Source organism: Lepidochelys kempii, chromosome 2, assembly GCF_965140265.1.
Source record: "Lepidochelys kempii isolate rLepKem1 chromosome 2, rLepKem1.hap2, whole genome shotgun sequence".
Classification (NCBI taxonomy): domain Eukaryota; kingdom Metazoa; phylum Chordata; order Testudines; family Cheloniidae; genus Lepidochelys; species Lepidochelys kempii.
Window position 1 is genome coordinate 196077286 of NC_133257.1, and position 13030 is coordinate 196090315.

At 38.1% G+C, this 13030-nt stretch overlaps 1 protein-coding gene across 9 annotated transcripts in view; it reads right to left on the reverse strand.

Moving 5' to 3' along the window:
• Window positions 1-649: 649 nt before the first annotated feature.
• Window positions 650-13030, reverse strand: part of RBMS3 (RNA binding motif single stranded interacting protein 3) — a 919857-nt gene continuing 907476 nt past the window's right edge. For 5 of the 9 annotated variants that reach the window (XM_073333380.1, XM_073333379.1, XM_073333377.1 and 2 more), the window contains 3 exons: window positions 11702-11782; window positions 9235-9362; window positions 650-4883 (listed from right to left, as the gene is read on the reverse strand). In XM_073333380.1, the coding sequence (XP_073189481.1) occupies window positions 4877-4883; window positions 9235-9362; window positions 11702-11782 (216 nt within the window). In that variant the 3' untranslated portion in view covers window positions 650-4876. Of the gene's footprint in view, window positions 4884-9230; window positions 9363-11701; window positions 11783-13030 lie in introns of those variants that run through there. The other 4 variants (XM_073333378.1, XM_073333385.1, XM_073333383.1 and 1 more) reach the window with 1 other exon arrangement.

A 13030-nucleotide genomic window follows, 5' to 3' on the forward strand; every position in this document is an offset into this window, starting at 1 on the left:
ACACACTGACCCACACTCCAGGTTTGCTGCCTGAGGATTCCAGAAATCCACTTCGTTGAAGAATATCAAAAGTCTGCTGCTGATTCAACCCTTCTTCGGTTAATGTTTGTGCATGATTGTGTGTTTGCATGTACCATAAATGAAAGGAATCACCACTACTGGAGAGAAAAGAAATGCCATCAAACTGGAATAGTCAGCGTGTTTCTGTTTTCTTTTGTATTTCCATCACACCGTTAGTATTTCCTCAGTTTAGATGGACTTCCTAGAATAGCTCTAAAATCCTTTGCCCAAGGGCACTTCTTTTACATCAAGACCAATTTCATGTTAAATAAAGTTCTGAAAAGAAATCTTAACTGTGTGGGGGTCACACATAACTATCTTCTACTACCACATTTGGTCTCATCACTAGAAGTGGATTGATTCATTACGTTAAGCCCATTATCACTCTTTAGCATGACTCTTACCATAGGTACAGTTCAGTGAGTCTCCTTAAACCTGTTTCACTCATGTCAACCTCAGCATTAAAATGAAGAGGCTGAATGATAAGCACCATCAAACTTAAAATTATGAACCAAGGCAGCTTGTTACACATTTAGTATTAACTTCATCCTTCAGTACCATAGACAACATAATATAGATCAAAATACTATGACATATTAAAAATAAACTTTATTACAATGCAGGCTTCCTCATCTTTGCTGAATTTTGGTACACACACATACATAAATAATACCCTTCATTTGATTTTTACTCATGTAAAAATCCATTTTAATGCTTAATCCCATTGCAGAATCCCTCACTTTCCTATCACCATCTGTCATCTTCTACAGTTGTGCATGCAGCCACAGCAGAAGATAATACAACATGATGAAATTGCTCTAAAATAAGTCTAGTTCTGCAATACACTGGATGTCTCAACTATCATGTCAAGACAGTCTAAAACCCTTGGCAAACAGAACCATACAAGTATTCATCTGCTAGGGACATTTCAAGAGTCCATTTCAGCGGAAGGGAAGATGAGGGCAACCAAAATTCTAGGCCTGACTGTCACAGGTGACCAGTGTTAACAAAATCAGCAACAGAGCCAGATAGGAAGAGGGCTCCCTAAGCATTTTAGTTCACTTGGGACAATAAGACTTTTCAGTGCCCTGAATTAGGCTCCGGATATGTCACTAGCAGCTCCAAATACAATATATTATACTGTATTTAGTTCCATCATACCAATTATCTTTCAATCGTCAGTGACAACTACATATTCCGAATTTCCGAGCATATTTCTGACACCTTTCATGTTCATTTATTTGAAAAGAAAAAAAATGTCTAAAGTTGACTATTTACAAGAGTTCGGGTGTGATGGAAAGTACATATGCAGTTCAGCTTATGGATTTGATTTTATTTCCAGACACTTGGGTTAGGCACCATTGCCTTAGACTTCTGGAGTAGTTTCTGCAACCTTTCAGGAACTCTCCTGATATTTAAGGCTAAATTGGCATGACATAGATACTGAATGTACAAATTCAGCACTCAAAAAAAACCAACCAAACAAAAAATCCCAAAACCCCACTAAGAATCTTGACAGCCAGAACACAAAGAAAATCAGCTTTAGTTTTTTGAAGCAATTGGGTATCTCTGTTTTGATGATGCCGAAGAGGCAGATAGGTGCACTGCATTCAGTAGATGACATCTGTATTCTTTTACTTCACCTTTGATTCTTAAAAATAAGGATTCCCATCTAAGCATTTTCTGTATTTTGAGTATGTTATTTCTTACCTGCTGATACATAACTGTTTACAACTCATGAGCTACCAATTAATCAATACTGGGATCAATAAAATAACATGATTAATTGGATTTACAGGACGCTTTGTGTTTCTTTTTTTTCTTCTTCCCCTTTTTTGGTTTTTAAACAATATTAGATGTTGTAGCATGGCAAAAAGTTGAACAATTCTAACACAGAATGTACTTAAAACAGTTTAAAGGGACAGGCATCCTGATATCTCTTTGCCTGACCGGCTTAATAAAAAAACACTGAGATTGTTTTACTTTATTTGCTCAAAATAATAATAAAAATGTTTCTGAATGTATAAATAAAGCAGCAGAGATCTGACTAGAAACAGGAAGGTACCTCAGCATATTCATCAGCCACATGGTAGCTACCTTGTAGCCTCATTGTTGATAGTAAATGAGACCTTTTTGTGTGTCACATTAGAATTTGTACAGAAACAGAACAACATATATTTATTTCATATTCAACTCAATGGTGCCTGGGGAATCTCTATTTATACAAAGAGTTCACACACAGAGTTGTAAAAAGGAAGAAAATAAGGCTAGCTTGATTTTTTTCCCATACCTTTTCCAAGGACAAAACTCGACTGTCATTCACAAAAAGAAAACAGCAATGAGGAAGCACGTGGAACAGAAAGGAAAGAGCTAGAGGTCTTTCTAGAAGATGGAAACCCTACTTTCTTTCCCCCCCACATGTTAGTGTGGGCCTGATTTTAAAAAGCCCTGAATAACCACAACTCCAGGTGGAGTCACCAGGAGCTGGGAGTATTTTCGCCCTTCTGAAAACCAGGCTCTGGAGCGACGGCAATTAACCAGACAAGATCCCATCCCTCTCTTTCACATGTTGCATATTTAGCAGCCATTTGCTTGGGTAACCCACCCCTTCCCACACCCCATTTCCTACATTACAAAATAAGGTCCTGATTTAGTCATTTTAAAAAAATATGTGATTTAAAAAAATCAGTTAAACCTCAGATATTGTTTAGTCAGGGTGGCTAAATCAGGTTGATCCAATATAAATATGCTTTCATTTTATTTTTTTTAATGGATACCCTGTTTCTAATGTACCACAGTGACTGTGGTGAAGCGTCCCCTTTTTTTTTGATGGACAAAAGTTTTCAGTTGTTTGGTTTAGATGATATATATATATATGCTGCTTTTCTTTGATCTTTCTGCCTTAAGAGAAAATCCCATGCGTCTCGTTCTGACTTAGTTCTCCCCTTGTTTGTTTGGAAAAAGCAAGGATTTTAATCAGGATCTCTCTGTGCAATAGTTGTCATTCCTAAAATAGATTTCAACTGACTCAATTTATTTACCATTGTCTTTTGACTAATCGTACCAATTAGTGATTGTCAGCCAATGTATTAAGACAACAGAAATCCTAGGTGAGAAAAGGAATTATTAACTTCCTGCCTGCATGAGCATTCTAGCGTGAGTAATTTTTAACTTTCTGCTTGCAATGGGAGAGCTAAAATGAGAATAGAGATTAAGTCTGCTTTCTCTGGCATCTAATAGGTGACTCAAATGCATCACTGAAAAACAAATACAGAATCAAGGTGGCTATACATGTTGCAAGGTGACAAAGACTGAGGTGAGGAAATGAACCTGTAGGATGTTAGAATTCAGAAGGAAGACTGTAGTTTCTGTAGAAATACAAACGACCAGGCAATGTAACAGAAAACTCGTAAAAATTAAAAGCCCATCTGGGTAGGCGGTAACCCAGATCTCCTCACACTCTGAAATGATGCAAAAGACAGGAGGTACAAGCTTCTAGTACCAACTGCTCTGAAATTATCATTATAAACATATGCAGTAAGTAAAAAACCAGTGGAAGATAGTTTAAACAAACAAGAAAGTAAGAACTGGTCCGGCCATGTAGGTCAAATAAAGATAAAAAAAAGAAAAAACCTCTATCTTCTGGACTGCGTTAGGGTGTCACTTCATCTTTGGTATAAAATAGGCCATCCATAGGCTGCATTTGATCACAACTAGGAAAGACTACAGAAATTGTCAACAATTTCTTCTATCTATTGCTTTTTTGCACTTTTTTTTTGACCATAAGCTCCTATCTACTTAAGTTTTTTTAAATGCTCTTAAGCTAGGTTTTTGCAATGTGACAAGCAAAGCAGACTAAAAACTTCTTAAAGCTCATAAAAAAGACTGCAGATAAAAAGCACTAATGCTTTTGCTAGCGATCACGCTTTGTAAATAAAAAAAAATTTGCATTCTGCAAGAAAAAAAACCCTGCATTCTTTATAATGCAGTTATTTTTTCTCAATTCAATAACTTTACTGTAAAATGCTTTAGCCTTCTAGAATTTTTTTCTGTCAACACTTAAGACAAAGTTCATAAAAGTTCCAGCATTTTTCCAACCCTTACAGTTGCCACAGTTCCTTTATCAACAAGTTTTCTCCAAAAGAAGAAAAGCATTTTCTTTTAAACTGTACAGTTTTTTGATGTTCACCCCAAAATCTCAGTCTGTTAAACTTCTGCACCAGCTGAAACCAGTGTGAGAAAGTTTCAATTCTTTTTCGGTTTTTCTAATAAGACATTGACAGCTTGCCTTGAGAGCCTCTGACGTCCTTAAAATTAAGGCAATTAAGATTCAAGATAAACCTTACCTAAACATTTCTAAAAAATACCCCCAAAACAAAACCACACTAGATTTAAAACAAGAAGGAAAAAAATTAAAGAAAAAAAGTAGCTTAATTTTTGAGGAAGACAATTAGTTTTCTTGTCAACTTGCTCCCTCTTGACATCCTCAGTTTTGATGTTAAAAAAAAAAAAATCTAGTTACAGCTACAGGTAAATTCTGAATTCAAATGTTCATCCAGATGAAATGTCAACCCAGTGTTTTTCCTCTGGGTCTTTTCTTTAATTAAAAAAAATATAGCAAAAATAAAACTGTCAGACTACATGACGGAACCATTTGCACAGCACATAAAAACACTGTTGTGTTTTCGTTGGGAAAGTAGAAAATTAAAAAAAAAAGCATTCATTTGACGCCTGTGCAAACTGGAAGCCAACTTCTTGTTCAATGAAGTTTCTCCATTCAAGGCAAAGATTTCAGACCGACATTCTTCAGTCCTGTTTATTGTCTGTGAAAACAATTGTATTAAAGTGGTCATTAAGTCAAAACAACTTTGAAATAGGCTCCTGTCCTTTTTTCCACCCAATTCCCTTTAAAAGGTATCCAAGCAAAACTAACTTTGCAGCTGTTTAAATATGATACAGCCACTAAGCTGAAAATAGTGAGGCCAAAGCAGAGAAATCCTACTTTAGGGGCATTCCTACTCAGTGCAGAAGGATTTTTACTCTTATTAATGCTATGGTTTACGCATTGTCCAGCACATCGAAATGAGACTATATGTATTTACATAATGTAAAAAGCTTTAATGTTATGTACATACTTCAAGGGTAATAATGTATGAGAGAGAACTCTCTTTGTATTATTAAGTGGCACTATTTATTTTGGACACTAGTATTAAAATGAAGGCCAATCTTAAAATAAAAGGATAAATTCAACTTGCAAATAAGAAAACATTTTCTGATCATAAGAATAACTGGACAGTGCAGCAGTTTGCCTAATGAGCCAGTTATGGCTGATTCAGTAGAATCATTCACGCTGATAATAAATAAAAGTATATAGAAAGTGTAGAAAGCACATGTACAGTCTTTCCAATTGAACACCAGGGACATGGTCTGGATGACCAATATTACAGCATCATTAAAGCAAAACAACTTGGGATTGTTTCTAAAGGGAGGTATACCTAAAATGGAAGAAGCATCACAAAAACGTAATCTCGCCACCATAGTATGATATTTCTGCGGAGGTGGAGCTACTATTGACAAATGTCGTCTATTACGGTGTCATCTATAATGCTATAGTTAAGGGATGGTTATTGCTGCTCTTGTAAGCCTCCACGTTTAGGGATTTACAGCTCTTCTGTAAGACTTCTCTCCAGGTGGAAACTCGACATAAGAAAAGCCAATCGTTTTCCTTTTGCCAAATTTTAAAATATTCAGTTAGGATTTTTGGGGGGTTGTTTTAACTCAGTATATATATTTTTAAAATAAAAGGACCTTAATGAATCAGAGTGCTTTCCCATATAGCTTCCTTTCTGGGACTATGTCATTATGTGAAATAATTACAGTCAGTACAGTATTTTCAAAAAAAGAACAGACATTTTCAGATAGCGACAGTGGAATGTAATATTTGCCTATTTCCTTACGGATTTTCGGAAGCATTGACCTATTCATCTATTTGTTGGCATTCTGTACCTGTATACTTAGGGGGCAACTGGAGGCAATCACTCATAGTAGGGTCCTTGCTTCTTGTCAGGAGGAGGGTGATTTGAGAAATCTTCTACTATGCTTCAGAGAAGGCTCCTCAAACATCACCCTTACACAAAGACTTGGTGGTTCCTGAGAGGTAGCCACCCAAATCACTGATCTGTACATCCTATCTCCTACCCCATCAGAGTAGTTCCTTACCTGTGTCAATGAAACCCACACTCTACAAGCTGACCAACATTTATGCACCTAGGACCAAAGTTTTTGCCACTGAGTCTTCAGCATTCCCACCTAACTCATAATTTGTGTTTGGAATTAGCCCTTATGTAAGGGGGAATGCATTGCACAGGAGTGCTATGTTTGTATGCCTGTTTGTATTGTGGTTGTTTGGCCATCCCTTTTCTTCCAGAATTTCTTGTGTTCAGTTTTAATTCCCCTTTTCAGCTGTTCAGGTTTTTCTTCCCCTATATACAGCCATTCAGGTTGGACTGCCCACCTTCTGTGATTTTACTGCCTATCCAAGGGCATTATTTGGATTGTTGGCATTGCTCTCATTAGTGTAAGTGCGTTATGGTGCGTTTCCCTGGAAAGTTTCCTGTGGGACCTAAAATCTGTACTCAAAAAAGACTGTTTCTCCCAGGTAGAAGCATCATGCTTTCTTTAATCTGGTACTGGATTTATCCTTCCAGAAAACCCGAAAATCTTTCTCTCCTACTTAAAGCCTGAGAGCTGCTGTCCAGCAAACAGACCTTTTCCCAGAGGCAAGAGGGTGGAGTTTCTGAGACAAAACAGTTCGATCTAATTTCACTTTCAAGATTTCACATTTTTATACGTTAATTTATAAGATTTGCATGGGACAGAGATACCTTTGGTCTAAAATGACTGAGGTACCTTCCTAATGAAATGGCGTATTCTGCTCAGAGCTAAAGGATAAGGAGCCAAATTAATCCATGGTATAATTTGCTCACATTACTGGGTTTATGCTGGGGAATATTTGACTAGTGTATCAGACTTAAATTTGAATGCACTAAGATGAAATCACTATTAAAAACCAGTCTCACAGGGTAAATGAAAGAATGTCTTTCCTGGCCAAGAAAGAGAAAAATTTTCACCAGTTGTCTAGTTTACACTTACCTACAAGGCCAGTACAAAACCTTTATCACACCCAGTTCAATTTTAAGATACTCTTATCCATTTGTTGGTTGTTATTTTCCAGTTAGTTCACAGAAAGATAAATATAATTAAAGAAGTGATTATAACGTCCGTCCCATGAGTTTCTAGGAAATTCTTTTATAAGTTCTGCATATGCCCTTGGCTATACAGGATTAGAATCAGCATCTAATCAGGTTAATTACTTCCTCTCTGCCACAATGGAAATTATTGTCTTATACTGGCCTCGTTTTCATTATTGTTAAATGTGCTTTTAAACTGAAAAAATATTTATTCAATATGATCTTTTATAACTGTTGCTTTTGAAAAATATTTTAACTTCTTTTTAAAGTAGAAATTGCATTCGCTCTTTCTGTATTGATCACCTCCCAAGTCTTGGCATTTGTAACCACAATTTGCAGACACAGAAACAGCTGGCATGTTTCAGCAAAAAAAAAGAAAAACAAAACAAAAAGGAACATCCAGATAGCCTGTAGTGTACCTGCCTACATGACTCAAAAAGAAATTCCCCTAAATATAAATACCAATGCCATAAGAACAGCATCTGCTATCACAGCCATGCAATAGCTGAGTATGTGAGATGAGGGATATTCTCAGAGAAGATGGGAATTTTACAGTGGAAAAATCCAGCAGTCATTTCAAAAAAGAGCTACAATCCCTCCAATATAGGCAAAAGTCCAGCAGAAACTGCCCCCAGCTACATGGTGGGGGCTTCTGAACTTAAGTCTTTTTGCTTTTAGGCTTAAGGGAAAGGGAATTGGACAATGAGAATGGTTAGTTCAAAATCTCTTTAGAACACAATGATCAGAGCAGGCAGCCAGCATGGAGCTGTCATGTATATTTTTCTCTTGACCCATTATATTCTCTAAGTAGATTGCCATTATTGATTTCTATGGGTATTAAAGAAAATGATGGCAGAACAGGTACACAAACATACTGTGCCTCTGAGTACATGAGATGTATAGAGAAGAGGTGTGTGATTGGGGCAAATTCTGCAGCAATGAACAATACAGATGATGTAAGCTACACATTGGGTATATGTATGCTGGCCAAAAAGTGGGTGTAGTGTACCTTGCACCAGTTTGGCCTTCCGTTGGTGTGGAAAACAAGTGCAACTTAATGCTGAGGGGTCAAAAAGGCAGATGAAGCAACCAACCAGATGGATAGATTTTTATTCTGTTTCATTTCTTTTACTGTGCCTATCACCATGGTATCTGAGTACTTTCCCATGATCCGTTAAACAGGGTCCAGCATATGTCACGTGAGGATCCTTCTTCATTTCATTCTCCTGGGTGAAAGCTGTGTGTGAATGCTTTTTTGTGATGTGCCATATATTTTCTTTGGAAGGCCAAGGCAAAAAAGAGAGTACATTGCACTTGGGACAGGGGTTTGGGGTCGTTCATAGTAATTTATGCTCTGTCTTCTACACAAATAACTTCACCCATCTGAGTAACAATTCCATTGTGGCACCGGGGCAGAAGAGGTGAGGGCTGTTTTGTTTCTAGAACATGGGGAGCTTTTTTTAGGTATCCTTGGCTTAGCCGTTAAGTGCGTTGAAAACAAGGTCAAACTTTGAAATTGTGGTGTTATTCTATGGGAGCAAACGTAGTGAGCAGAGATCAGAGGTAAGATAAAACAGCCCCCCTACCTTTTCTTGAGGTTGACTTTCCTGCAGCACCCCCTTCTGCTCTCTCACTGTGCAAGGGACACTAGTTTTGCAGTACTTTGTCAGTTACATTCACATCCTCAAAAACTAACAACCAGATGTGGAACTTATTGCTCCATTTACATCACTGCAGAATTTGAGCCTGTTTGGGATTTTGCCCAGTGTGCTGATTGCTGAGCCAACGTCTGGTGTAAAACCAGAGCAACTCCACTGAATTCAATAGAGCTACACTGAATTTATTCTATCGCAACTGAGAGCGGAACTTAGTTCTCTGTGTTCCAAAGACAATATCATATATGACTAATCACAGTCTTACTTACTTAGACTGTTGGTAAGAATATGCAGGTGCATGTTCACTGGATGTTTCCACTGTCATCTGTTGCTGTTGACCACTGGCTTCCTGTGATGAAGATGCTACTGTCTGCGGAGAAGTCTCAGCAACGACACCCTACGGAAGCAAATAGGGACACAAAGGTCTTACTGATATTAATCACATGAAGGTGTTCAGCACCATCTCACCACTTCTTTATTTCTGTGTATCGGTACCATTGGTCTGCATTGTTGAGAGTGTCTGAGGTAACAGAAACCACATGTGGAATGACATAAATGCTATCAATTTACAAGGAGATCTGGCCTGGCAATGAGAAACAGCCTCAATTCATAGAGTACCTGGAGCACTGTGCTCTAATATGCAGTAGTGAAAAATATCTACACATTATGGGGGAAATCCCAGCCCTGCTGAAGTCACAATGTTTCCATTGACTTCAGTGGAACCAAGATTTCACCCTGTATATGTTATTTTTATTACATACGCATGGTTGATCTGTTTTTACCACCTCACTTACACTGACTTTACTTTGGTCTAACTTCTGATTTACGCTGGTGTGAGAGCAGAACCAAGTCCCACAGGATTTTGCAATATATACTGCTGTAACACACGGTACAGACAACGTAGCACGCTTTGAACAAGTGTATTTGCATTGATGTAGTGTTTTTATTTAGAATGTTTTCTCTTTTAATATAAATTTAAGACAAACTAAAGATTTTACCTAATAGGACGTTGCACTAATGAGGCTTTGAGGCATATATGTATGCATGTATTCTACATTATATGCATTTGCCTTGAAAACCTGCAATTATAGTGATTTCACTGATAATTTTGTTTGTCCTATTTTGGCATTTTTTAGTTTTTTACATTTCTATTGGCTTGTGAAATTAGCCATATTCTGTTTACTTCTGTGCTTGTGTGCATCAACCACGTCAACGATACCCAGCAGCGCTCTTCTGGGATTAGAATGTGGTAGTAGATGGCACCCTGTAGAGCCAGAAGAGGGAGCACAAAACACCCAATTATCGGAGTCCTAGATAAACAAGGGGTGGTGCCTTTTAAATCTCTGTGACAGAGTGGTCAATTTCTTTTTCAAAGGTTCCTAGAGTCCACTGCCTGCCATGCTGACCAATACTGGCTCACTGTTTCCTTGTAAGCTCCTGTCTATCTGCGTCCATCTGTTGTCTCTTGCCTTAGATTTGAATTGTAAACTCTTTGGGGCAGGGAACAGCTTTTTGTTCTGTTTGTACAGCACCTAGCACAATGGGGTGCTCACCCATGACTAGGTGCCATGGTAATATAATAAAATAATAATTGCCAGATTATAGCACATTTTGCGGCAGGTCTTCTACTTCGTTCCTTTAATAATTAATAAGGCTATTCAAAGTAGTCATTATGATATATTTACAGCAAAATCTGATTTAGGGTGAAACTGATGTGATGAAGATTTAAATAAGACCAGCTGAATAGGACAAACAAACAAACAAACAAACAGTAGGGGCCTTTCCTACCAGGTGGTAGATCATTTGGTATTCAGAGAATTTGAAGCTATGGAGATGGGGAAACTATGGTGGATCCACTTGACTGCGGGCGGAGAAGTGCCAAAACAACTGCTCGAAGAGCATCCTCAACTGGCCAACTCATGGAGCAATAATAGCATCAACTCCAGAGGAGAGACAGCCGAAGACTAAAGTATTGAGACAATAGTGCCCCTCACATTATCACAAAGTAGGGGAGAAGAGGTTAAAAACAGAAAGAAGAATACAAATTTAAGAGTAATAGCATCTTTATTTCCCAAGCCTCCCTCTTGTTGTGTCAGATGCCCTTATGAAGATGCACAGCAGTGGAGGTTGGGCTGAAGTGCTCCCGGCAGCTTGTGCTCTACAGGGTTGAGTAAATACTTACTCATTAGAATGTCATCAGCATGACTCAGCCCCAAGGAGGGAGAGAGCGAATCCTTCCTCAAGGATGAAAAAGCACTCAGTCAGTGCAGCATCCTCCACGTCTGTATGTACAAGAGGAAGGTTTCCATTGCTCAATCACTTTTTCTGGTTGCTGTATGTTTTCAGCAGTTACCTACACTCACTAAGGACTGCACCAAACCCTCTTGCCATCTTCTCTTCTGGAATCTCTTTGGGTTCGTGGTTTGCTGGTTGGTTTTGTTTTCCTGCATTTTCCCATTTCCCTCCCAAATACATGAAACATCAAGAATGGTTTATTCCATTTCCTATGCACAACAAAACAAATGCAAAAACAAGAGCTCTTGCAGATCTTCAAAAAAAAAAAAAAGGAAAGAAAAGAAAAGAAATTTGAAGTGCAATCCCAAATCTAAGAGCAGCATAAGGTCTGGTTTGATAGAGCAACATTAGGCCCTTCTTGATATACAACAGGTTCAATGAGGAATAGGTTTGTGATTTGTCACCCCTTCACCCTACTTGCATGAATGGAGGTAAACTTACTTCAATGGGGACAGCTGTTGCAGGCACAGGAGTGTACTGGGGAATGTAGGTCCCTTGCATAGGTGCAGCAGCAGTCATATACTAGAATAAGTCAAAGGCACATTTATATTAGAAACAGAAAACCACAATACAACCACAGATGACTGTATTAGAAGCATTACACAGATTTGGTTACAGTACAGAAGATATTGGTTTGTATACACTGTATGCCACACCATTATTTTTTGCTAATAATTTTACTTAATGGAAGGAAATTGGCAATTAAAATCATACATCGTAACCTGCTTAGCGATGGCACATATGATTGAAAGCAACACCAAGAGATCATAGTATACACTGCTGATGGATTTGGATTTTATTATTTTGTCATATGCTTTATAACTGGAGAGAGTCCTATTTCTACATATGAAGAAAATACCAAGGAGACACAATAACATCTCACACACACAGTGATTATGCAGAAAAGTCCCAGGAAGCTCTTGGAATCCACATTTTTAAATGATACCTACAAAAAACAAACAAACTTAGGGCTGAAATTAGCATGCTTCTTCCACACTACTCTTTAAGCCTGAACATGGGAAGAATCAAGTCTGTGGGGATATGAAGATCAGGAAAGATCAGATATCTGAGAGTTTCTGCTTTTTGTACTTAGAGGCACTAACTAAATTTCCTTCTACATATGAATTATTTTTAATATCCGGGAAGCCTTTTTAAATATCACAAAACTTTGCCAAATTATTATTCTGTCAACATACAATACTAGCTTCTTCTAAGATATTCTCTCGCCCAAGCACTACAGGAAACGAGTCCTTAATTATGAGTGGATGTGAATTTCACCATTGGTACAGCATTATTCTCTTCATGCACAGCATTGCTTAAGCAGTTCTTGACTGAATGCACCAGATTGTTCAAATGCTCAGATGTCGTATCAGTATTAAGTTGTCAGATCTAGGCGTTGTTCGTACCCAGTCCTATCTGTATACTTGGACAAAAATCACAGAGTATGTCCAATCTCACAATTGGCACCTCTAACATGTTGTCTCCAAAGATGCCCTGGAGATCTGAACCTACCCAGGATGTATTTGATGGGAGAGGGAGGAGGAGGAGGACGGATAGCTCAGTGGTTTGAGCATTGGCCTGCTAAACCCAGGGTTGTGAGTTCAATCCTTGAGGGGGCCATTTAGGGATATTGCAGATTGGTCCTGCTTCAAGCAGGGGGTTGGACTAGATGATCTCCTGAGGTCCCTTCCAACCCTGATACTCTATGAGTTAAAATGAGTTAAACAAGACTGGAGGGTTTCTGGATGATTTAGAAGGTGCTTGCAGAAT